Source organism: Nycticebus coucang, chromosome 9, assembly GCF_027406575.1.
Source record: "Nycticebus coucang isolate mNycCou1 chromosome 9, mNycCou1.pri, whole genome shotgun sequence".
Lineage (NCBI taxonomy): Eukaryota > Metazoa > Chordata > Mammalia > Primates > Lorisidae > Nycticebus > Nycticebus coucang.
The window spans coordinates 92,448,022-92,475,684 of NC_069788.1; the positions used below are offsets into that span (position 1 = coordinate 92,448,022).

At 35.5% G+C, this 27,663-nt stretch overlaps 1 protein-coding gene across 1 annotated transcript in view; it reads left to right on the top strand.

Annotated features, from left to right (window-relative positions):
- The window catches only part of TC2N (tandem C2 domains, nuclear), a 69,182-nt gene extending 41,870 nt beyond the window's left edge, over positions 1-27,312 (top strand). Inside the window, exons 11-13 of the mRNA XM_053601223.1 lie at positions 16,404-16,518; positions 19,500-19,699; positions 21,938-27,312. Coding sequence (XP_053457198.1) covers positions 16,404-16,518; positions 19,500-19,699; positions 21,938-22,048 — 426 coding nt within the window. The 3' untranslated portion in view covers positions 22,049-27,312. The remainder of the gene's footprint in view (positions 1-16,403; positions 16,519-19,499; positions 19,700-21,937) is intronic.
- Positions 27,313-27,663: the final 351 nt, after the last annotated feature.

Genomic DNA, 27,663 nt, shown 5'->3' on the forward strand with positions numbered 1-27,663 from the left:
CATGAAAATCATGATAGAATGAAAATATAATATGTCCAGATTAAAAATAGTAAGAGATGTTTAACACATAATCTCTGGCTATTTCTTTTCTTAAAGTTTCATAGTTCTCTTTGTAGAGATCATTCACATCCTTTGTTAGGTATACTCCCAAATATTTCATCTTCTTTGGCACTACTGTGAAAGGAATAGAGTCCTTGACTGTTTTTTCAGCTTGGTTATTGTTGGTATATATAAAGGCTACAGATTTATGGGTGTTGATTTTGTAGCCTGAGACCTTGCTGTATTCCTTGATCACTTCTAAAAGTTTTGTAGTAGAATCCCTAGTGTTTTCCAGATATTCGTTCATATCATCTGCGAAGAGTGAAAGTTTGATCTCTTCTGACCCTATGTGGATGATCGGCTTTTCTTCCCTAATCGCAATGGCTAAAACTTCCATTACAATGTTAAAGAGCAATGGAGACAAGGGGCAACCTTGCCTGGTTCCTGATCTAAGTGGAAATGATTTCAATTTAACTCCATTCAGTACAATATTGGCTGTGAGTTTGTTGTAGATGGCCTCTATAAGTTTAAGAAATGTCCCTTCTATACCAATTTTCTTAAGTGTTCTGATCATGAAGTGATGCTGGATATTATCAAAAGCTTTTTCTGCATCAATTGACAGAATCATATGGTCCTTATTTTTTAGTTTGTTTATGTGATGAATTACATTTATAGATTTATGTATATTGAATTAGCCTTGAGAGCCTGGGATAAATCCCACTTGGTCGTGGTGTATAATTTTTTTGATGTGTTGTTGGATTCTGTTTGTTAGGATCTTATTGAGTATTTTTGCATCAATATTCATTAGTGATATTGGTCTATAATTTTTTTTACTTGTTGGGTCTTTCCCTGGTTTGGGAATCAAGGTGACGTTTCCTTCGTAGAATGTGTTGGGTAATTTTCCTTCTTTTTCTATGTTTTGGAAGTGGTTTAGTAGTATAGGTACTAGTTCTTCTTTAAAGGTTTGGTAGAATTCTGACGTAAAGCCATCAGGTCCTGGGCTTTTCTTTTTAGGGAGATTTTGTATAGTTGATGCTATTTCAGAACTTGATATAGGCCTGTTCAACATTTCCACTTCCTTCATTCTGGCTAAGTCTTGGTAGGTGGCGTACTTCCAGGTATTGGTCGATTTCTTTCAGATTTTCATATTTCTGAGAGTAGATTTTCTTGTAGTATTCGTTAAGGGTTTTTTGAATTTCTGCGGGGTCTGTTGTTATTTCATCATTACCATTTCTGATTGATGAAATTAGAGATTTTACTCTTTTTTTTCCTGGTTAGGTTAGCCAAAGGTTTATCTATTTTATTGAACTTTTCAAAAAACCAACTTTTGGATTTATTGATCTGTTGTATAATTCTTTTGTTTTCAATTTCATTTAGTTCTGCTCTGATTTTGGTTATTTCTTTTCTTCTGCTGGATTTGGGGTTGGAGTGTTCTTCCTTCTCCAGTTGCTTGAGATGTCCCATTAAGTTATTAACTTCCTCTCTTTCCGTTTTCTTGAGGAAGGCTTGCAGTGCTATAAATTTCCCTCTTAGGACTGCCTTTGCAGTATCCCAGAGGTTTTGATAATTCGTGTCTTGATGTTGTTTTGTTCCAAAAATTTGGTGATTTCCTTCTTAATCTCGTCTATAACCCATCTATCCTTCAGCGTAAGGTTGTTTAGTTTCCTTGTTTTTGTATCGGTATGCAGGTTCGTGTTGTTATTGAGTTAAACTTTTATTCCATGATAGTCTGAGAAGATGCAAGGAATAATTTCTATTTTGTTAAATTTGCTGAGGTTAGATTTGTGGCCCAGGATGTGGTCGATTTTGGAGTATGTTCCGTGAGCTGATGAGAAGAATGTGTATTCAGTTCTGTTGGGATGAAATGTTCTGTAGATGTCTGTTAAGTCCAGATGTTGAATGGTTGAGTTTAAATCTAAGATTTCTTTGCTTAGCTTCTTTTTGGAGGATCCATCCAGCACTTCTAAAGGGGTGTTAAAATCTCCAACTACTATGGAAGTGGAGGAAATTGCGTTGCTCATGTCTGTTAGGGTTTCTTGTATAAATTGAGGTGCGTTGTGGTTGGGTGCATAAATATTGATAATAGAGATCTCATCATATTGAGTATTACCTTTAACAAATATGAAGTGTCCATCCTTATCCTTAATTATTTTGGTTGGTTTAAAGCCTTTTGCGTCTGTGAACAGGATTGCAACGCCTGCTTTTTCTGCTTTCCATTTGCCTGGAATATAGATGACCATCCCTTCACCTTGAGTCTATATTTGTCTTTTAATGTAAGATGCGCTTCTTGCATGCAGCAGATATCTGGCTTGAGTTTTTGTATCCTTTCAGCCAACATGTGCCTCTTTAGAGGACAGTTTAAACCATTCACATTAATTGAGAATATTGATAAGCCTTTCGAGAGTCCAGTGGACATTTTTTTTTTTTTATTGTTGGGGATTCATTGAGGGTACAATAAGCCAGGTTACATTGATTGCAATTGTTAGCTAAAGTCCCTCTTGCAATCATGTCTTGTCCCCATAAAGTGTGACACACACCAAGGCCCCACCTCCCTCCCTCCGTCCCTCTTTCTGCTTTTCCTCCCCTCCCATAATCTTAATTGTCATTAATTGTCCTCATATCAAAATTGAGTACATAGGATTCATGCTTCTCCATTCTTGTGATGCTTTACTAAGAATAATGTCTTCCACTTCCATCCAGGTTAATACGAAGGATGTAAAGTCTCCATTTTTTTTTAATAGCTCAATAGTATTCCATGGTGTACATATACCACAGCTTGTTAATCCATTCCTGGGTTGGTGGGCATTTAGGCTGTTTCCACATTTTGGCGATTGTAAATTGAGCTGCAATAAACAGTCGAGTACAAGTGTCCTTATGATAAAAGGATTTCTTTCCTTCTGGGTAGATGCCCAGTAATGGGATTGCAGGATCAAATGGGAGGTCTAGGTTGAGTGCTTTGAGGTTTCTCCATACTTCCTTCCAGAAAGGTTGTACTAGTTTGCAGTCCCACCAGCAGTGTAAAAGTGTTCCCTTCTCCACATCCACGCCAGCATCTGCAGTTTTGAGATTTTGTGATATGGGCCATTCTCACTGGGGTTAGATGATATCTCAGGGTTGTTTTGATTTGCATTTCTCTAATATATAGAGATGATGAACATTTTTTCATGTGTTTGTTAGCCATTCATCTGTCATCTTTAGAGAAAGTTCTATTCATGTCTCTTGCCCATTGATATAAGGGATTGTTGGCTTTTTTCATGTGGATTAATTTGAGTTCTCTATAGATCCTAGTTATCAAGCTTTTGTCTGATTGAAAATATGCAAATATCCTTTCCCATTGTGTAGGTTGTCTCTTTGCTTTGGTTATTGTCTCCTTAGCTGTACAGAAGCTTTTCAGTTTAATGAAGTCCCATTTGTTTCTTTTTGTTGTTGTTGCAATTGCCATGGCAGTCTTCTTCATGAAGTCTTTCCCCAGGCCAATATCTTCCAGTGTTTTTCCTATGCTTTCTTGGAGGATTTTTATTGTTTCATGCCTTAAATTTAAGTCCTTTATCCATCTTGAATCAGTTTTTGTGAGTGGGGAAAGGTGTGGGTCCAGTTTCAGTGCCATAAGGCACTAAAGGTGGAACTCAACTCTAACAAAAACGCTCGACTCCACCCAAAGGCATGGAAATTAAACAATCTTCTGTTGAATAACAGATGGGTGTAAGAAGAAATAAAACAGGAAATCATTAACTTCCTTGAGCATAATAACAATGAAGACACAAGCTACCAAAACCTGTGGGATACTGCAAAAGCAGTTTTGAGAGGAAAATTCATCGCTTTAGATGCCTGCATTCGAAAAACAGAAAGAGAGCACATCAACAATCTCACAAGCCATCTTATGGAATTGGAAAAAAGACAATCTAAGCCTAAACTCAGTAGAAGAAAAGAAATGTCCAAAATCAAATCAGAGATCAATGAAATTGAAGACAAAAGAATCATTCAGAAAATTAATGAAACAAGGAGTTGGTTTTTTGAGAAAATAAATAAAATAGATAAACCATTGGCCAGACTAACGAGAAATAGAAAAGTAAAATCTCTAGTAACCTCAATCAGAAATGATAAAGGGGAAATAACAACTGATCCCACAGAGATACAAGAGATCATCTCTGAATACTACCAGAAACTCTATGCCCAGAAATTTGACAATGTGAAGGAAATGGGTCAATATTTGGAATCACACCCTCTCCCTAGACTTAGCCAGGAAGAAATAGAGCTCCTGAACAGACCAATTTCAAGCACTGAGATCAAAGAAACAATAAAAAATCTTCCAACCAAAAAATGGCCTGGTCCAGATGGCTTCACACCAGAATTCTATCAAACCTTCAAGGAAGAGCTTATTCTTGTACTGCAGAAATTATTCCAAAAAATTGAGGAAGAAGGAATCTTCCCCAACACATTCTGTGAAGCAAACATCACCCTGATACCAAAACCAGGAAGAGACCCAACAAAAAAAGAGAATTTCAGACCAATCTCACTCATGAATACAGATGCAAAAATTCTCAACAAAATCCTAGCCAATAGATTACAGCTTATCATCAAAAAAGTCATTCATCATGGTCAAGTAGGCTTCATCCCAGGGATGGAAGGCTGGTTTAACATACGCAAGTCCATAAACATTATCCACCATATTAACAGAGGCAAAAATAAAGATCACATGATCCTCTCAATAGATGCAGAAAAAGCATTTGATAAAATCCAGCATCCTTTTCTAATTAGAACACTGAAGAGTATAGGCATAGGTGGCACATTTCTAAAACTGATTGAAGCTATCTATGACAAAGCCACAGCTAATATTTTACTGAATGGATTAAAACTGAAAGCTTTTCCCCTTAGAACTGGAACCAGACAAGGTTGTCCTCTGTCACCTTTACTATTCAACGTAGTGCTGGAAGTTCTAGCCAATGCAATTAGGCAAGACAAGGAAATAAAGGGAATCCAAATGGGAGCAGAGGAGGTCAAACTCTCCCTCTTTGCTGAGAACATGATTTATACTTAGAGAACCCCAAAGACTCAACCACAAGACTCCTATAATTCATCAAAAAGTACAGTAATGTTTCAGGATATAAAATCAGTGTCCACAAGTCAGTAGCCTTGTGTACTCCAATAACAGTCAAGATGAGAAGTTAATTAAGGACACAACTCCCTTCACCATAGTTTCAAATACTTGAGAATACAGTGAAATACTTGAGAATATACCTAACGAAGGAGGTGAAGGACCTCCATAAAGAAAATTATGAAATCCTCAGAAAGGAAATAGGAGAGGATATTAACAAATGGAATAACATACCATGCTCATGGATGGGAAGAATCAACATTGTTAAAATGTCTATACTTCCCAAAGCAATCTACCTATTCAATGCCATTCCTATCAAAATACCAACATTGTACTTTCAAGATTTGGAAAAAATGATTCTGCATTTTGTATGGAACCGGAAAAAAACCCCGTATAGCTAAGGCAGTTCTTAGTAATAAAAATAAAGCTGGGGGCATCAGCATACCAGATTTTAGTCTGTACTACAAAGCCATAGTGGTCAAGACAGCATTGTACTGGCACAAAAACAGAGACACAGACACTTGCAATCGAATTGAAAACCAAGAAATGAAACTAACATCTTACAACCACCTAATCTTTGATAAACCAAACAAGAACATACCTTGGGGGAAAGACTTCCTATTCAATAAATGGTGTTGGGAGAACTGGATGTCTACATGTAACAGACTAAAACTGGACCCACACCTTTCCCCACTCACAAAAATTGATTCAAAATGGATAAAGGACTTAAATTTAAGGCGCGAAACAATAAAAATCCTCAAGGAAAGCATAGGAAAAACACTGGAAGATGTTGGCCTGGGGAAAGACTTCATGAAGAAGACTGCCTTGGCAATTGCAACAATAACAAAAATAAACAAAGGGATTTCATTAAACTCAAAAGCTTCTGTACAGCTAAGGAGACAATAACCAAAGCAAAGAGACAACTTACACAATGGGAAAGGATATTTGCATATTTTCAATCAGACAAAAGCTTGATAACTAGAATCTATAGAGAACTCAAATTAATCCACATGAAAAAAGCCAACAGTCCCATATATCAACAGGCAAGAGACATGAATAGAACCTTCTCTAAAGATGACAGACGAATGGCTAACACACACATGAAAAAATGTTCATCATCTCTATATATTAGAGAAATGCAAATCAAAACAACCCTGAGATATCATCTAACCACAGTGAGAATGGCCCACATCACAAAGTCTCAAAACTGCAGATGCTGGCATGGATGTGGAGAGAAGGGAACACTTTTACACTGCTGGTGGGACTGCAAACTAGTACAACCTTTCTGGAAGGAAGTATGGAGAAACCTCAAAGCACTCAAGCTAGACCTCCCATTTGATCCTGCAATCCCGTTACTGGGCATCTACCAGTAATCTACCAGTCTATCTATCTGTACGGACACTTGTACTCGACTGTTTATTGCAGCTCAATTTACAATCGCCAAAATGTGGAAACAGCCTAAATGCCCACCAACCCAGGAATGGATTAACAAGCTGTGGTATATGTACACCATGGAATACTATTGAGGTATTAAAAAAATGGAGACTTTACATCCTTGTATTAACCTGGATGGAAGTGGAAAACATTATTCTTAGTAAAGCATCACAAGAATGGAGAAGCATGAATCCTATATACTCAATTTTGATATGAGGACAATTAATGACAATTAAGGTTATGGGGGCGGGGGAGGAAAAGCAGAAAGAGGGACGGGGGGGGTGGGGCCTTGGTGTATGTCACACTTTATGGGGGCAAGACATGATTGCAAGAGGGACTTTGGCTAACAATTGCAATCAATGTAACCTGGCTTATTTGTGTCTCTCAATTAACCAGCTAATTGCCTTTAAATTGTTTATAGATTTCTAATAACTTACATAATTTCTATATTGGGATAACATAAATAAGATCAGTTACGAGCTTTTATAAGTTCAGGCCTACATGTGATGTTAAATTTATGTAAGATTTTAATTTTACCTGCTTCCAAAAATATTTAAGGTGACTTAAATAAGTGCTTCTTAACCTTGGCTGCACATTAGAATCATCTGGGAGCTTTAAAAAATTTCCCAAACCTAAACCAATAAAATTAAAATTTGGGGAGGGTATGGGATAGAGCAGTTAGTTTTTAAAAGCTCCCCAGGTGATTCTACTGTATAGTCTGGTCTGAGAACCATCAAATTGGAGGTAGGGAGTAAAAAATTAAAAAAAAGAAAGATTATTATAACTGATTGAAGAATTGAATTTTCTTGATTTCTTACCTTTTATTCCTTATCTCATCCCCCAATTTGTAGTCTTTATAGCATTTATTACAACTCATAATAATTTAAATTGTATTAAACAAAACAAAACTAGGCTCAAGCTTCCATCTGTTTTCTTCATATTTTACTGTTCTCTTAGTAAGGGTGTGACATATTATTGGCACCAAATATTTCTATGTATGTAGGTAGGTATGAAAGAATAAAGGATGAATAAAAACATGCCAAATAACGTTATTTTTTGTTAAAAGACAGCTATTTTGTTCTGTAACTATGACAGGAGTTTGTCAGTGTCATCTTTGACACTAGCTTAGTTGATAGTACTCTGCAACCAAGTTTCATAGCAAGCACAGATGTATTATTCAAATGAATAATTTATGTATTAAAAATATAAAGACAGTACATCAGAAGAGAACTTAATGACAGCTTAACAACAGTGTTTTGTGGGGAATTGAGACTTTACTATCTGCCTTGGAGCATCTGAATACATGATTATGGTTAAATTTCTATTAAATTATATTTCATTTATTAGAGGTCTTGTAAACATTTGTATATCAGCTGTATACGGAGTTCTAGGGATACAAATATTGATGCCCTGAAAGAGTTTGGGTTATGTTGGACAAATGAATTTATATTACTAGATGTGACTATTTCATAGTATTGGCTAAAGCAAGAAGAATATGCTTTGTTTCATGTGTTGAAAAGGAAAATAGATGTATTTTTTAAATCTTTGGAAAAACATTATTATGAAAACAATTTCAGAAAATTAGAACAAGTGACTGCTATGTCAGATGTGTAGACATCAACAGAAGGATACAGAAAATATGAAAAGGCAAGGAAATCTGATACTACCAAAGGACCACAATTGTCTAACAAGAGATCGTAACCAAAATAATTCCTCAAAATTCCACATGAAGAGTTTAAAATCTTAATTTTGAAGAAGTTAAATGAGAGTCAAGAAAAATCAGAAAACAAATATTAAGCTATAAATGAGAAATTTACCAAGGAGTCAGGGTACAGTGGCTCATGCCTATAATCCCAGTACTCTGGGAGGCTGAGGAAGGTAGATTGCTTGAGGTCAGGAGTTCGAGACCAGCCTGAGGAAGAGTGACACCCTATCTCTACTAAAAATTTTTGTAAAACTAGCTGGGTATCATGGTGGGCATCTGTAGTGCCAGCTACTCCGAAGGCTGAGGCAAGAGGCTCTCAACCCAAGAGACTGAGGTTACTGTGAGCTAGGATGCTACAGCACTCTACTCAGGGTGACAGAGTGAGACTGTCTCAAAAAAAAAAAAAAAAATTACCAAGGCAATAGATATCTAAAAAACACAAACAAACAAATTCTGGAAATAAAAAATTAAAGGAAATACACAATACATTTACAAAGATTCAATAGTAGACTAGACTAAGCAAAGGAAAGGATCTCAGAGCTTGAAAGCAGGTCTTTTGATATAATCCAATCAGGTGAAAAAATAACAAAAAAAGAATAAAAAAGAATGAACAAAGCTTTCAAGACATCTTGGACTTGAAGCAACCAAGCTTACAAATTATAAATATTCCTGAAGGGGGAGAGAAGTTAAAAAAAGTTTAGAAAATCTAGTTAAGAAAATAATTAATGAAAATATTCCAAATTTATTTATTTATTTAATTTTTTTCACCGTTAGTAGCTTACAATATATTCTTTCGGGCATTTATGTGTACAAATAGGTAACACATAAACAGACAATATATATACATATATGCCCATTTCTAAAAATGGAAAAAATACTGTATATCCTTCTTACCTTTTTATTTTTTAATTTACAAAATATCTTATAACTTTAACCTTTAGTTGACATTTTATAGACTTGTCAGAAGCAAATATTTAAATAAAACAATTTCAATTACTGAATAATGTTGCATTTTATGATGGTACTATAAATGTAATACATCTCTGAACTTACATGATACATCTTTTGGGGTATTTATTTTAGTTTACTTATTTTTTCTACTCTTTTGCTGTTATAGAAATGTTTTGCTGTGACAATTATTCTTTTAGGATTAGTTCTAAAATAAATTTACTTTACAATAATCTCAGTGTATTTTTAGTGGATAGCAAGTTAGAAAATTACAGTGACATAAGAAGTAGGAAATTAATACCACTATTAAATAAACCCAAGAGCTTATGAGAACATCAACAAATACACAAAATTCTAGTAATTGAGAATAAGAAAAACACATTCATTATTACATTCATTAATAGGAAGGACAAATGAGACATAATATAGAAAAGACAGAAATTATTTAAGTAGTAAAAAACTGTAACCCTAAAAGACAAACTGCAGATGAACAAAAAGATGACAGTAATCATACCGTCTAGAGATAAAGTAGCAGACTGGGAAGGAATTGAGAGACTTCCTCTGCTAAAACCAAAAGAATATACTAGAAGAGGGGAAAGATGAAACATATTAAGAATTCATTTAGCAGAGAACTCAGCTGGAGATTGCTATCTAAAACCCCAGGATCCTGAATAATAGGAGACCTGGGAGTACGTCACAGACAGCATCAAAAAAAAAATCCATTTTCCTAGACACCAGAAGGGTTTCCTTTGATGCCTACACCAGAGACCAGATGCATTCAGGATGCAATTTACATAGACCACGGCTATACAAAAATATAGTTCTAATATTCCCCAGATTGCAAAAGATACATGTTGATGATATTTGCTGCTAAGTTAACATCTTTTTACAACACTACATTAAGAAATGTGAATTTAGAGTACGGGGCTATTAATGGTGTATATTGCCTAGGTGAGATTTCATGCCCAATAGCTCACGATCACATCAACACCATCACCAGCTTTGTATGTTAACAAGGAGCCAGAGTAATTTCTAATAAAAGAGTTGAAATTATAATCACCACTATTTATTTATTTTTTACATATTATTCTTAAATTTTGTTTTATCAGTATGCATATACAACAACACAGAGGAGTTACATAACACTAAAGACCACCTCTTATTCTTTTTTTGTTTGTTTTTATTAAATCATAACTGTGTACATTGATTTATTTATGGGGTTCAGTGTACTGATTTGATATACAGTGTGAAATGCTTACATTGAACTAAGTAACACATTCATCACAATTATACTCTTTTTCTAACAGTTTTGAAATGTACCATTGCTGCACGTACATTAGGTGAGGTGCCCCCAAATAGCCTCCCTTCTCTCCCCCACTCCCCCTCCCTCCTCTTCCCGTCTACTTTCTGGACTATTGTTATGTTTTACCATCCATGTGAATGTGTAGGTGATTATATATTGATTTTATAGTAGTATTGAGTACATTGGATACTTCTTTTTTCCATTCATGAGATACTTTACTAAGAAGAATATGTTCCAGCTCCATCCAGGTAAACATAAAAGATGTGAACTCTCCATCTTTTTTACAGCTGCATAGTATTCCATGGAATACATATACCACAATTTGTTAATCCATTCATGGGTCAGTGGGCACTTGGGCTGTTTCCATGTCTTGGCAATTATGAATTGGGCTGCAATAAACATTCTGGTGCATATGTCTTTGTAGTAAAATAATTTTTGATCATTACAGGATTGAACTGTAGGTCTACTTTTAGTTCCTTGAGTGTTCTCCAAACTTCTTTCCAAAAAGGTCGTATTAGCTTGCATTCCCACCAGTATGTAGAAGTGTTCCCTTCTCTGTGCATCCACACCAATGTCTGTAGTTTGGGGATTTTGTGATGTGGGCTAATTTTATTCAAGTTACATGATATCTCAAGTGGTTTTGATTTGCATTTCTCTGATGATTAAGGATGATGCTTATTTTTTCATGTGTTTGTAGACCATGTGCTTGTCTTCATCAGAGAAGTTTCTGGTCAAGTCTCTTGCCCACATAGAAATGGGGTTATTTGTTCTTTTCTTGTTGATTACTTTGAGTTCTCTGTGGATTACAGTTGTCAGACCCTTGTCCGAGGCATAAACTGCAGAAATCTTCTCCCATTCTGAAGGTTGTCTGTTTGCTTTACTTACTGTGCTGTTGGCTGTGCAAAAGCCTTTTAGTTTGATCAGATCCCAGTAATGTATTTTTGGTGTTGCTTCAATTGCCTGGGGGGGTCCTCCTCATAAAATTTTCTCCCAGATTGATTTCTTCAAGTGTATCCCCTACACTCTTTTCTAGTATTTTTATAGTTTCATGTCTTAAGTTTAAATCTTTTATCCAGTGAGAATCAATTTTTGTTAATGGTGAAAGGTAGGGATCCAGTTTCAGTCTTCCACAGGTCACCAGCCAGTTCACCCAGCACCATTTTTGTTAAATAGGGAGTCTTTCCCCCACTGAATATTTTCGATAGGCTTGTCGAAGATCAAATGACGATAAGTAGCTGGGTTCATCTCTTGGTTCTCTATTCTGTTGCGTAAATATACCTCTGTTTTTTTTTGTCCCATGCTATTTTGTACCATGCTATTTTGATCATTAGTATAGCCTGAAGTCTGGTAACATGATACCTCCTGATTCGTTTTTATTTCTGAGTAATGTATTTGCTATTTGAGTTTTTTTCTGATTCCATATAAAATGAAGCACTATTTTTTCAAGCTCTTTAAGGTATGACAGTGGTGCTTTAATAGGGATTGCATTAAATCTGTAGATTGCTTTGGGTGGTAATGGACATTTTGACAATGTTGATTCTTCCCAGCCATGAGCATGGTATGTTTTTCCATTTGTCAATATCTTCAGCTATTTCTTTTTTTAGAGTTTCATAGTTCTCCTTATAGAGATCTTTCACATCCTTTATTAGGTAAATTCCCAGATATTTCATCTTCTTTGGCACTACTGTAAAAGGAATAGAGTCCTTGACTATATTTTCAGCTTGAGTATTGGTATATATAAAAGGTACTGATTTACAAGTATTGATTTTGTATCCTGAGACTCTGCTGTATTCCTTGATCACTTCTAAGAGTTTCGTACTTGAGTCCTGGGATTTCCCAGGTATAGGATCATATCATCAGCAAAGAGTGAGAGTTTGATGTCCTCTGACCATACTTGGATATCCTTGATGGCAGATACCCTTGATAGTCTTCTCTTGCCTGATTGCGATGGCTCAGGAAAATAGATATTCTTATTGTGACATTGAAAGAGCTAGACTTACCTATTTATCCACATTGACCACTGTTTTACCATGAACCTCACAACCTTCATGTAGAGCTAATTTTTTACTCAATAAAGAGTTCTTGACTTTGGCAAATAGTAATGTAAGATACTTTAGATCTCAAATTTTATGTTGACTAATGTGGAAGAGACAAGGTTTCCTGAAGAAACTGGCATTTATAGATTTATTTACCTTTTGGCTGACACAATGCTCAGTGATCTAATAATCACACTGCGCTTGCAATCCTTTGCTCTTTATCCCTATCTTGGTGTCCAGACACTGAAGCAATTGCCTGAGTTGATAGTAGTTGGGGAGTTAGGATTTGAGTGAAGGCATTCTGATTCCAGAGCCAGTTTTCTTAACTTTACCATGTATTGCCATCCTAAGACGATATTTTCAAACATCGCTACATCATGGCTTTCTCTAATTATAAGAGAAATAATTATTATTATTTCATTTTCAATTATTCCAGGAAGGCTAATAACGTTTTGTTTTCTTTGAAAGAAATAATACATTATTCAGGAGCAGAGTTCATGTCTTATGTCTTCCATAGTCTTATGATCATTGAATGCAGTCAATACATACCTACTGATTGACTAGAATTTTAACTTCTTAGTTATTATGAGATTGGAAACTAGTTTGAATCATTTCTCTTGATCTGAACTAATGTCCTAGAACATAAATTTGTGAAATAACCCTGGCAGATAGGAAATGGTAAACCCATTGCCAGATGATGCTTTGTTTTATGAAAGTAAACTCTACAATTGTGTAACAATAAGAGAAATTTCACTACCTTTAGGTGTTTTCATGTGTTACTACACTGTGGGTACAAAACTGTAATGAAGAATTGATTAAAAAAAAATTTTTTTTTTTCTTTTTGAGACAGAGTCTCACCATGTCGCCCTTAGTAGGGTGCCATGGTGTCATAGCTCACAGTAACCTCCAACTCTTGGGCCTAAGCAATTTTCCTGCCTTAGCTTCCCAAGTAGCCGGGACCACAGGTACCCACCATTTTTTTTGTTGTTGTTGTTGCAGTTGTCATTGCTGTTTAGCAGGCCCAGGCCAGTTTCAAACCTGCCACCCTCAGTGTACATGGCCGGTGCCGTAACCACTGTGCTACGGGCGCCAGTCTTGATTAAAAAATTTTAATCACAATTTTGTGTTTTATAAACAATAAGTGACTGTATCTTTTTTTTTTTTTTTTTGTGAAGCAAGGTCTCAATCTGTTGTCCTAACTAGAGGGCAATGGCATCATCACATCATAGGTTACTGCAGCCTCAAACTCCTTGTATCCTCCTGACTCAGCCTCCTAGTTGCTGGGACTATACAGGCTCATGTCATCACGCTTGACTAATTAATTCCTCCCCTTTTTAAAAGAGATGTGTTCTTACTATATTGGTTAGGACTCTGGCTTTTTTTTATTTTTTGTTTTTGAGCCAGTCTCACTCTATCACCCTGGGTAGAGTACTGTGGTATCATCAGAGCTAACAGCAACCTCAGTCTTTTGGGTGCAAGCAATCCTCTTGCCTCAGCCTCCCAAGTACCTGGGACTACAGACGCCTACCACAATATCTGTCTAGTTTTTTATTTTCTTTTAGTAGAGATGGGTTCTTGTTCTTGGTCGCAATCTCCTGAGATGAAGCAATCACCTGCTTTAGCCTCCCAGAGTGCTAGGATTATAGGCATGAGCCACCATGGCAGCCAGGACTCTATCTTTTAAAATGTATTTTTTAAATTGCCAAGGATAGTAATATTTCTTTTTAATTAGCAAAGGTTTTATTTTATATATGGCTACCAAATTAGTTCAAGAAAATTAGTTCATGTGAAAAGTTTTTAATACATTCTTATTTGATTAAAATCAAAAGCATTCGAAATCTGCATTGTTACCAATAACAAATTTTGTCTTCATTTTAGACTCTTTCAAGGGAGAATTAACCTCAATCATTGAGTTTATACTTGTTAAGCAATTAACTTTTCATTGTCCATCTCATCATTTCTTATGCATGACCAATTTTAAAACACAGAACCTTGGCTCAGTGCCTGTAGCTCAATGGTTAGAGTGCCTGCCACATACATCAGGGCTGGTGGGTTCGAACCCGGCCCAGGCCTCCTAAACAACAATGACAACTGCAACAACAACAAAAAGAAATAGGTGGGCATTGTTGCGGGTGCCTGTTGCCGGTGCCTGTAGTCCCAGCTACAGGGACTGAGGCAAGACGGCACTCTACCAAAGGCAACATAGTGATACTCTGTCTCAAAACGCCCCCCCCCCAAAAAAAAACAACACAGAACCCTGTTTTAAGAAAATGCTCAAACTTCAGTCAATATTATTTATTTGACAGGTGTTTGTCTTTTCTTTATTTTTCTCAATGAGCCATGAGGCATTTAGTGGGGAATACTGGGCAACTATGGTTGTTTAGTTCTGTAACTTTATTGGAATCAGTACTAGCAAAAACTTTGCATCTGTGCTGAGCCCTGGTAGGGTCTATAAACGTTTATGTTCTTTTTGCATTCTTAGTCTTTTCAACATGTGAACAGTAATGTTTTTGTGTTTGGGCAACTTTTATATTTCTCTTTTATGTTTCAATCCAAGGACCTTGGAATCTACGTAAGTAGTCTGGCTTGTGTTGTATTTCACAGACTGCTAAGTTTCTGCTGTTGGTCAGCAGTACTGCAGAGCACATTTTAATTTTCCCTTCTCTCTTAATCTCTCTCCTTTTAATATTTGCCTCAGGTTTTCTTTGACCTTTTCCTTATTTACTGTTTCATCACTTTGACTAGTTTCTTTTTTGCCAGCTTTCTCTGGCTTGCTTTCATTCAGCACAGTAATTCACTCCATAACCCACAACTCTGTTTATTGTAGTAATCCTTTGTCTTCTGATTTTGATAGCATCTACTCTCTCTGATTTCTTTCTTTTCTTTTCCCTCTTTTCCTTCCTTTCCTTCCTTCCTTTCCTCCCTTCCCTCCCTTCCCTCCTTTTCCTTTTTTTGGAGAAAGAATATTTCACTTTGTTGCCCCAGCTAGAGTACAGTGGCGTGATCATAGCTCACTGCAATCTCAAACTCCTAGGCTCAAGTGGTCCTCCTGTCTCAACCTCCCAAGTAGCTGGGACTACAGGCATGTACCACCATACCTATGTTTAGTAGAGATGGGATCTCACTCTTCCTCGGGCTGGTCTTGAACTCTTGAGCGCAAGCAGTCCTCCTACTTCAGTCTCCCAGAGTGCTAGGAGTATAGGTATAAGCCACCATATCAGTCTCTGATTTCTATAATTAGATAAAATAACGATTCTCATATATAATGTTTTTATAATATTTCATTGTTCTTAATAACTAAGTTGACTACATTTAATTCTTTTGATAGTGTGTTCTTTGTGTTAATTTCATTGTTTTTTTTTTCAGTAATACTGTTCATGAATTTAATCTGGTTTTAATTTGAATTTTCTTTTGGGGTGACTAATTTTGAAGGTCCAGTACATTGGCATAATGTGTATTTTCATAATCCATGGAAGTGAATACCTTATATTTAAAAAATACAATGCATCTTACAAGGGTGCATGTGAAACTTGGTAAATATAGAATATAAATGTCTTAACACAATAACTAAGAAAATGCCAGGAAGGCTATGTTAAATAGTGTGATGAAAATATGTCAAATGGTCTATAAAACCAGTGTGTGGTGCCCCATGATCGCATTAATGTACACAGCTATGATTTAATAAAAAAAAAATACTATGACATTTATCATCTCAACTTTCTCTTATAACTTAAGACTTTGAGTGTCATTAGAAAGCTTTCAAATTTTCTAACAGCTTTTTACTTTTGAATTTTTGAAATATTCCAAAATTACTTACCAAACAACACTTTTTTGGATATGCAGGTTTGCCATGCAGAACTTGAATTGGGGACTTGTTTTCAGGCAGTAAATAGCAGGATTCAGTTACAAATTCTTGAGGCTCAGTACCTTCCAATCTCTTCAACACCTCTGACTTTGAGTAAGTATATCAGTGGGTCAAAGTGAAATCTTCAGAAAATATTAGTAATAGAAAGTTTTTTCCTATATTTCTTGAAATGGAGATTAATATCTTAGTTACTTTTATCATTTAATGTAAATATTTACTTTTAAAATTATTTTATCAGATTCAAATGTTAGCCATTTTAGCTTAATCTATTGGTCTCTCAATTCTTCGCTAATTGTGACTTCTCTGAATTTGATACTGTTTTTTATTTAGCTCATCAGTTCATACAGGTTGAATGTCTAGAGGATTCTCATATTTTTTTTTTTTTTTGTAGACAGAGTTTCACTTTATGGCCCTCGGTAGAGTGCCATGGCATCACACATCTCACAGCAACCTCCAACTCCTGGGCTTAAGCAATTCTCTTGCCTCAGCCTCCCGAGTAGCTGGGACTACAGGCGCCCGCAACGCCCGGCTATTTTTTTTTGTTGCAGTTTGACCGGGGCCGGGTTTGAACCCGCCACCCTCGGCATATGGGGCCGGCACCTTACCTACTGAGCCACAGGTGCCGCCGGATTCTCATATGTTTTATCAGCCTAAATAATTTATCCTTTGTCTAGGCCTATGCCCTCAATTGTATGGTCTGCTAACTAGAAACTTAATTGTAAAAAACCCCAAATATCAAAAACAAACCTGGAAACACTTTTGTCTACCTGTATTTTTAAACATAACCAGCAGTTTGATTGTCTAGACCTGGCTCACTTGGCCAATCATAGAGCTGCAGGTTTGAGGTCAGTCCTACTTAAAGGGCTAAGAGTGAAGAAGAAATGCCCCTTTTTCATATTAAAAGAAAGAAACTATCTGGTAGCAGGCAAAAGCAATGGATTTTCACTGTAACTAGAAAGACTAAAGATGAAACAGTGTTCAATTCAAGAAGTTAGAAAAATAACAGCATAAGGAAAGTGGAATTAAGATAATAAAGCTGAAGTTGAAATTGATAAATACGGAAACAATAACAAAAGACAATAAAATCAAAAACTTTTTTTGAAAGAATTATTAAAATAGACAAATGGATAGCAGGTTAGATCAAGGAAAAAATAGAGAAAATATGAATGGTATTTTGAATAGGGAAGAGTATATAATCACAAATTCAGAAGAGATTCTATAATATATCAGATAGTACTTATATATAACTGTACCAGTTCATTTGAATGTCTATGTAAAATAAATAATTTTGTAAGAAATTCAAGAAGATGAAGAAATCTGAATAAAAGAATGATTATGACTTCTAATTAAAGTACTTCTAATTAGAACGTAATTAAAACGTAATTTTACTGGCAGATTCTACCAAACTTTCAAGGAATGTATAATTTGTATTCTATTTAAGCTATTCTAAAGCATAAAAGAAAACATGAAAAAAATAATTTTGTGAGGTTAGCATATTCTTGATATCAAAACAGAATGGATAGCACACAATAAAAGTGACTATAGACTAACATCACTTATGTAGAAAGATGGAAAAATCCTAAAATAGAAATAAGCAAATAAAATTCAACTTGGAATAAGTAACCAGGACTAGTTATAGTTAATTCTAGGTAACAAAGACAACAGTAGAAATCTACAGATGCAATTTATTGTATTAACAGGTGGCCCACCTCAATTAAAATAGTTTATCAGGATTACTGTGGTCTTCATTTCATAAGTCTAACGGCAAGGTTATAGCTCCTCACTTTGTGACACCCTAGTTTCTGGGAGTTCTCTTCTCACTTTCTTGTTGTCCTGGCAGCCCCAGCTCTGTCACCTCAGATTAGTCAAACTGCTCTTTCTGCTTGAGCTGTAGGCATTGTGTGTCAGTCAGATAGGGTACTTAGGTGAAAAGCTGTATCAACCTGAATTTTACTCAATGAAGTTCCCAGCTTTTTTTTTGAGATAGAGTCTCACTGGCATCTACGGTGGACTGGTGTGATCATAGCTCAGTGTAACACCCAACTCCTAGAGGTGATCTCCTGCTTCAGCGTCCTGTGTAGCTAGGACTACAAGTACATGTCACCACATTCAGCGAACTTACGTTTTGTAGAGATAGGGTCTATCTGTTTCCCAGGTTTGTCTTGAATTCCAGGCCTTTAGTGATCCACCTGTCTTGGTCTCCCAAAGTGCCAGGGTTATAGGCATGAACCACTGTGCCCGGCCGAAGTTTCTGTCTTTTAAGATTTGCCTCCCCTCCAGTTTCTTTGTTTGTGGCCAGTCTTTAGTGTGTTTTTAATATTTTTTTAAAGTTTATAATTATTATTATTTTTTAATTGTTAAATCATAGCTGTGTACATTAGTGTAATCAAGGGGTACAATGTGCTGGTTTCATATACAATCTGAAATATTCTCATCAAACTGTTCAACATAGCCTTCATGGCATTTTCTTAGTTATTGTAAAAGTTTATAATTATTATTTATGGAAAGAGTTCATACAAGCACTTCTACCATTACTGGGAGCTCTGCGTCTCAAATTTATTTAAAGAATCAGTTTTTTCTAGTGGGCAGTGGTTCTGGACCTTCCTAATGCCACAACCCTTTAATACAGTTCCTCATGTTGTGGTGACCCCCAACCATAAAATTAAGTAGCAATGAAAGTATTAGGAAGGTGGAGAACAGTGGAGAACCACTGTTCTAGAGTCTCAGGTAAAATTCTTTGCTTGAGACTTTTACCTGAGAATTTTATCTGTATAATATTGTGAAATAAATACTTCCAGCTGTCCAAAGAGCTGGTGCCTCTGTTTAGTGTAATTCTTCTTAATGTTTACTCCTTAACTGCTTATTATTATTTATGCCTACATTTAACGTTACTATAGTTATTTGTAAGGTTTGGTAAAAGTTATTGTCTACAGATATTTTCTGTATGACAATAGCTCATCAAACCTTTGAAAGTGACTTATTTGTATTTTTACCATAAACATAATATACAGATAATATACCTTTATGTCGTATCTTGAATATAATTTTGTAAATCAAATCTCTCATTTTTTTAGGTTTTTTTGTGAAGGTGGCAATGTTTAGCTCTGGAGAGTTGATTTATAAGAAGAAGACACGCTTGCTAAAGGCCTCCAATGGAAGAGTAAAGTGGGGAGAAACTATGATTTTTCCACTTATACAGAATGAAAAGGAAATTGTTTTCCTCATTAAGCTTTATAGTCGAAGCTCTGTAAGAAGAAAACACTTTGTGGGCCAGGTTAGTAGTTTTTATATTGACTTTCTTCCTTGTATTTTTCTATGCATTTAAACAATTGGTTGATAATGGGAATATAGAATAATTTTGAAGTTAAATAGAATAAAATTCTTTATCATCACAAAGCAAAATTCAGTGTTGCCACAGAAATCAAATCTTGTCAGACTTTTTGTTCTGCAAATAGTTGGAATTTTTGAGTAATCAGGTTTGTCTTTACATATGTCTTTTTTGAGCTTTTTGACATTTAAAACTGTAAGAAAGATCAGTTTCTCAGTACTACTGACTTGTTCCTTGTAGAATGTGGGAACATTAAGTATTTAAAGTCAAATTTCTAAAGTCTTTGGATATCATATTTACTTTCATCTTCAATTCAGTGTTTAATGGGGATACTTTTATATACTGTAAACTTAGTTACATTACATTTGAATTTCTAGAAAACATCAATTTTAGCAGTGGCTAAAAGATAGTCAATACTGGTGTCTGGATCATCTATTTAAAAAATCTTTGTACAGTTTGTATAAGACAACATAATTTGTTTCCTTTTGTGTTTTCTTTCCTTACTCTGAATGAATTAGTGGTAGCTGTCCATTATCTTTTATCTTAATTATATATATATTCTTAGTTTTCAAAGCTACCACCTGACAACAAAGATGTTAACAGTCTACATGAAATCTTCAAATTACATACAAATTTTCAGACTGTTATCAACCCCTTGACACACTACTCCATATATTTTACCTAAAATACCAATTTAAAATGTTGTAATTTTGTTATTTTTTTTTTCATTAGAGTTTGAACTCAGGAATATAACTCGCATAGTTTTGATAGCCATGAGGCCTATGAATTCAGTTCAGTTAAAGTTTTCCTATATTATTAAACCTCAACTATCATATATAAATAAAGTAGGAAATTTACGTGAGAGACCACTTTCAGGATAACTTTTATGGTAGTTGTATTTCTTGGTTGAGATTCCAGTTAGAATAGTAATTTTGGAAAGATTCTTGCTGGTCATCTATTCCTCATGGTTTATCTATGCACGTAGTAGCCTTAGTCACCATGATGGGATAACCAAATGTGGATTCACGTTCTCCTAACCCTGTATCAACCAATGCTCTAATGTCTCTTATATATCGGGGTTCTTTGTAAGATTTCATTTGAAGTGAAGGTGGTCAAACCAAGAAAGAAAAGGAAAAAGTTTAAAAATCAATGACCTTCTCCAATCTCTTTACTTAAAAGTATTAAAATATGAGTCTCTGAGAAGTTAACTCCAAGGTAACAGCATTTGTTAGTGCAAAAGCTGAGGTGAGAAGTCAGGTTTTTTGTTTTCTTGTCCTCCTTACCTTCATAATGTGTAACCTTATGATACCTTACATTAGCATTTTATATTACACACACACACAGTTTTCCCAAATTTATTCACATTTGGTATTACATAAGTGGTAGACACCCTGAAATTACTTACAGTTGATCAAGAGTGACTTTTTATTAGATTTGAATTAAGATTATAGTTTATGGCTCTGCGCCCATAGCCCAGGATTCGGGCACCAGCCACATATACTGGGGCTGGCGGGTTTGAACCTGACCCAGGTCTGCTAAACAACAATGATAACTATAACAAAAACCAAACCAAAACAAAAAATAGCCGGGCATTGTTGGGGGTGCCAGATGTCTCCCAGCTACTTGGGAGGCTGAGGCAAGTGAATCGCGTAAGCCCAAGAGTTTGAGGTTGCTGTGAGCTGTGATGCCATGGCACTCTGCCGAGGATGACATAGTACTAGACTCTGTGTCAAAAAACCCCCCAAAAGATTATGGTTTATTTAATGTAAAAGGTGCTTTAAAATGTATATTCCTTACTAATCTAAGGCATTATTAACTTCAGTCCGGTTAATCTTCACAAAGATGTTTTTGAGTGGTTGGGATCAGTTTTAAGTTGAGTTCTTTGTTTTGAGTAGGAAAGGATACTAATAACTCTTCCAGGGGAAATGATTTTATAATATCTTAGCCAGAATTTTTTAATTTAATTGGATCATATAAAATAATCTTAGAATGACTAAACAGGTTAAATGTTTTAACATTGAAGTGTGAAATAGAGAAACTAAACTTACTTGGAAAAAAGGAAAGATTTAATTGAAAATATGTAATTCAAACTTTCAGATGTCTTTTATCAATAGGAATAATTAACTGTTTGAATTCAATTATCATTATTGTATTAAGTTAAATGATTGTACTGTTCCTTTACAGATTTGGGTAAGTGAAGACAGTAATAGCATTGAAGCGTCGAACCAGTGGAAAGAGACAATTATAAATCCAGAAAAGGTTGTTATCAAGTGGCACAAATTAAATCCATCTTGAGACCTGCACACATGAATTTGATGAAGAACTTGACAGTCTTTTCGAAGACCTATGATTTCAATTTGTTACTAATGAGAAGAGAGAAATCAATGCATTTTAAAATTTTATTGGAGATCATAATTACAGTATATGGGTGGATCTGATAGAAAACTAAACTTGATGGAAAACATAATGAATTTTATCAGATACTCAAAATGAAGGAAATGTTTTGTTTTTTTTTTTGTAGAGACAGAGTCTCACTGTACCGCCCTGGGGTAGAGTGCCGTGGCGTCACACGGCTCACAGCAACCTCTAACTCTTAGGCTTACGTGATTCTCTTGCCTCAGCATCCCCAGCAGCTGGGACTACAGGCACCCGCCACAACGCCCAGCTATTTTTTTGTTGCAGTTTGCCTGGGGCTGGGTTTGAACCCGCCACCCTCGGCATATGGGCCGGCGCCCTGCTCACTGAGCCACAGGCACCGCCCATGAAGGAAATGTTTTAAACCTACCAAAACAGATAGTAAGAAGGTAATATTATTAGGGTAACTAAATAAATTACAAAGTCTATGTGAATATCAACCATAGATACTTCTTTCTTTGTTATGTTTTTGCTTTTGTTTTTTAAACTTTACCTAGATATTCAAAGCTCTATCAAATCTGTTAATGCTATTAGATATTTGAAAGACTTTACCACTACTTCAGTGCTAGACATTATTGATTAGATCTTGGTTCCTCTGTTTACCTCTTGCTATATATTTTTTTCTCTCAGCAAAACTGAATTGAACCATTTCAACTATTTTCTGTATTTGGGGAAAGTTTGGACCTTGTATTTATAATTTCTTATCCATAGGACCTCAATCACATTGCAACTTTATAAGCTATTTATCTCCAAGAAACTTAAGAAGTAGAAAACTACATTTGTCAGGAATAAATGAAAACACCAGAAAGTTGAAGGCTAATTAGAAACCCAGAACTTATGTATTTTGCTGTTTTGTTCCCTCAAATATTTTAGTTTTTGTTTTATTTGGAGTTGAAATAAAAGTATCATTCATATGGTCCATCCTAATTAGTAGAATTAAATGAGTTTAAATAGCAAATTCAATAATTTATGGTAATCACTTCCTTGTTTTTAGTTTTGTTAAATTATTGAACTATTTGTTCTATAATCCACAGTGTTTTAGTATTTTCCCACATAACCATACCTGAGAATACTGTGTAACAAATAAATACTTTCTATTGCAGCTTTTTGTTCAGGTACTTATTAGAACTCAGTATATGGAGACAATTTTCAGCTTAGTTGGCCCTAAGAGCTCTGGTTAGAAAGAACAGCTTTTTGGAGAAACAAATGGCGCTATCCCTGATCTTGGAAAATCTGACTTTATTTTTGCTAGTTAAGTAGAGAGAGTACTCTATGTTCTTGGTCTTTCATTTTTCTATTCTTTCTTACTTTGTCCCACACATGCTAAGAGATAGACAGTGATATTTTAGGACTGAAGTATATATTATACCTTGCTATAACATAAGCATTCTCTCTTCATTCCAGTTCCTATATTCAATGTATCTCATCAAAATTTTCCCAAATAAACAATACTCCTTTTCCTGAGTACCATTTCCTCAAGCTATGAAATGTACATGTAAATATTTTACATCTCCTTTGCTTCTATTGCCTAGATTTTATGATACCAGTGGAGTTGACAAGTATTTCTCCCACTGAACATTTTGAAATATTTTTGTTTTAGATTTGTTAAAATGGCATATTGCTCAGTACTCACATGGACTTTTAAGAGGAATCAGCTTATATGGTAATGTTTTGAACCTTCAAGACAAATACTTTTTTTTTTTTTTTGTAGAAACAATCTCATTTTATTGCCCTCAGTAGAGTCCTGTGGCATCACAGCTCACAGCAACCTCCATCTCCTGGGTTTAGGTGATTATCTTGCCTCAGCCTCCCGAGTAGCTGGGAATACAGGCGCCCACCACAACACCAGGCTATTTTTTTGTTGCAGTTCTGCCAGGGCCGGGTTTGAACCCGCCACCCTCAATATATGGGGCTAGCGCCCTGCTCACTGAGCCACAGGTGCCACCCACAAATACAATTTTTTAAAGTTGTTTTTTCTTTAAAAAAAAAAATCCAGATTTCATTTTTTTTTTCCAGATTTTATTTTATAGAGCAGTTTTAGGTTCACAGCAAAATTAAGAAGGTACAGAAATTTTCTATGTACCACCTTCCTCCCAACACATGAATAGCCTTCTACATTATCAGCATTTTGCAGCAGAGTGGTAAGACAGTGATAAATTATAAATCATTATCACCCAAAGTTCATAGTTTAGAGTTGCCTCTTAGTGTTATGCATTCTGTAGGTTTTGACAAATGTATGATGACATGTAACTCCCATTGTAATATATAGTAGCTTCACTGCCCTAAAAAATCCTCTGCAAATGCAACTGTTTTAATATAGGTACTAAATAAGTAAATATGTTTTTTGGCTTTTAGGTAATAAATAACAGGCTTTTCAAAAAATTTAGAATTTCAGAAGTTTTCTGTGTTCTGTTAATGTTTTCAGTTACTAAATTTAATATATGTAGTCATGTATTTAACTACATTTTTAATTATTTTATTTAATTTTCAATATTCTTACAATATGTGTATAATGTGTAATTTGATGAAAAGCTGCAACTTCTTGGTTTCTTAGAATCCTAGGTAAAAAAAAATAATAAAAAGAAAGTATTTTCATTAATTGTCCTCATATCAAAGTTGAATACATATGATTCATACTTCTCCATTCCTGTGATGCTTCACTAAGGATAATGTGTTGTACCTCCAGACAGGTTAGTACAAATGCTGCAAAATCTCCATTTTTTAAAATGGCTGAGTAATATTCCATGGTATCCATATACCACAGCTTGCTAATCCATTCCTGGGTTGAAAGGCATTTAGGCTGTTTCCACATTTTAGCGATTGTAAATAGGGCTGCAATAAACAGCCTAGCGTAAGTATTTTATAATAATTTTTTTTTTCCTTCTGGATAGATGACCAGTAATGGGATTGCAGGATCAAATGGGAGGTCTAGCTTGAGTGCTTTGAGGTTTCTCCATACTTCCTTCCAAAAAGGTTGTATTAGTTTGCAGTCCCACCAGCAGTGTAAGTGTTCCTTTCTCTCCACATCCACACCAGCATCTGCAGTTTTAAGATTTTGTGATACAGGCCATTCTCGCTGGGGTTAGATGATATCTCAGGGTGGTTTTAATTTGCATTTCTCTAATAATTAGGGATGTTGAGCATTTTTTCATGTGTTTACTAGCCATTTGTCTTCTTTAGAAAAGGTTCTATTCATCTCTCTTCCCCATTGATGTATGGGATTGTTGGTTTTTTTCTTGTGGATTTATTGAAGTTCTATATAGATCCTAGTTATTAAGATTTTGTCTGATTCAAAATATGCAAATATCCTTTCCCATCGGGTAGGTTGTCTATTTGCTTTGGTTGTTGGCTCATGCATATGAGGTCAGTCAGTGGGGCACCACTGACAGATGAGGGGAGGGAGGGTGTTGGAGGGCAGACTTATTTGGAGAGCTCTCTCCTGAGCACTTAAAAGTGTTTGTGGTTGTTACACTCCAGGGCACTGTGAGCGTCATTCATATTGGTCTATACTGTTAACATTCTTTGAGAAGTTTGTCTTTTGGGCTGATTACAGCTTAGCACTTCACTTACCACTTGGCAATTTAGGGAGATAAAAATACAACAAAGTGAATTTATGACCATCTTGTCACTGCAGGGACTTCTGACTACTTTCCAGATTGAAACAAATGGAAAGGAGAGGATCTGACACCATCAGAGTCCTCACATCTGACATAATAGACCATTTGAAGGCAATTTCAAAGGAGATGTTCAGATAATGTTTCAAGTGCTGGAACAGTGGGGATATGCAGAAGTTATTTTGAGAATATAACAATGCAATTGCTGATTATGAAATAAAATGCATTTAGTTCACCATTCTTTAAATGATTTGATCTTATTTTGGGCATATATATATGAATTTATGCATAATGTTCTACAACTTGCTGTTTTTCCTCAACAATATTCATATTCACTATATTCCTACCTCATTCCTTGATAGAGTGCATTATATCCCGTAAATGAGTACTCTGAACTGTATGTAACCATTCCTCTATTCATAGACATTAAGGATGCCTCAAATTGTGTATTATTATTAAAAAATGTTGCAACCAATAAAAAAAAGAAAAGAAATATTTTCATTTAAAAGACCATTTAGGTACAGAAGTATTGATACAACTAAGATCCTGAATGTTTTAATTAGTGTTTACTTAAGCCTATTTCAGGTAGTGTACATAGCTGATATGCTGGTCGTTTCCTTGAAGATTTATATGGAAATATAAATAAAAATATACCTTCTGTTATTAGGTACTCATATGGTGAGAAACACATTAGGAGCTGGTTATAAAAAATGAAATACTAGGCCAAGCATGGTGGCTCACACCTGTAATCCTTGCAAAATAGGATTTGAAAAAAAGCTGGGCGTTGTGGCAGACACCTGTATTCCCAGCTAACAGGGAGGCTGAGGCAAGAGATTCACTTTGAGCCCAGAAGTTTGAGGTTGCTGTGAGCTATGATGCCATTGGCACTCTACGAGGGGGACAAAGTGAGACCCTGTCTCAAAAATACATATATTTAAATACTATGCCAAAATAATTCCTCTCTACGTTTGCTTAGGCATTTCTTGACCTTTACCAACTTGTAACAAGGAGAATGGAGCAAAATGATACAGGGTGACCTGAGGAAACCATGGAAGAATTCGTATTAATAGCTGCTAGTTTGCACGTGCTAATGCCTAATAGCATATTTAATACACTTCAGATGAATACTATTAAATACCTGCAGCCTATGTCAAAATATAACACCATTATTTGGCTTTCATTTGATTTTGTGTGACTTTTTAAAGCAGAACTCCTAGAGAAATAACCAGCGAAATATATCAGTTCCAGCTCTTATCAGACTGTTAAGAAGGAACCAGTGGGATTTTGAACATCTGTTATGTAATTATGATCTGAAAATAACCTGTTCTGTTTGAATATAGTTGTGTGAATTTATCTGATACTAATGTACTCAACAGCTAGGTGGAAATTGTATTTCCCAGCAAAAAATTTCATTGTTTGTTTAATCAAGTATTTGCTTATTCATGAAGGATTTTTCAATAAATTTCAACTTTTCATATCATGGCAATAATAAATATTTCAAAAATTGATATTTCCTTTCCATGGATGGTTGGATATACTGGGGAAAGTATCAGATAAAATGTCTGTCTATGATAGTTATGAGGACAATTTCTTTTTTTTTTTTTTTTCTTTGTAGAGACAGAGTCTCACTTTATGGCCCTCGGTAGAGTGCCGTGGCCTCACACAGCTCACAGTAACCTCCAACTCATGGGCTTAAGCGATTCTCTTGCCTCAGCCTCCCAAGTAGCTGGGACTACAGGTGTCCGCCACAACGCCCGGCTATTTTCTGTTTTTTTTTGCATTTTGGCCGGGGCTGGGTTTGAACCCGCCACCCTCGGCATATGGGGCCGGCGCCTTACCGACTGAGCCACAGGCGCCGCCCCATGAGGACAATTTCTAATA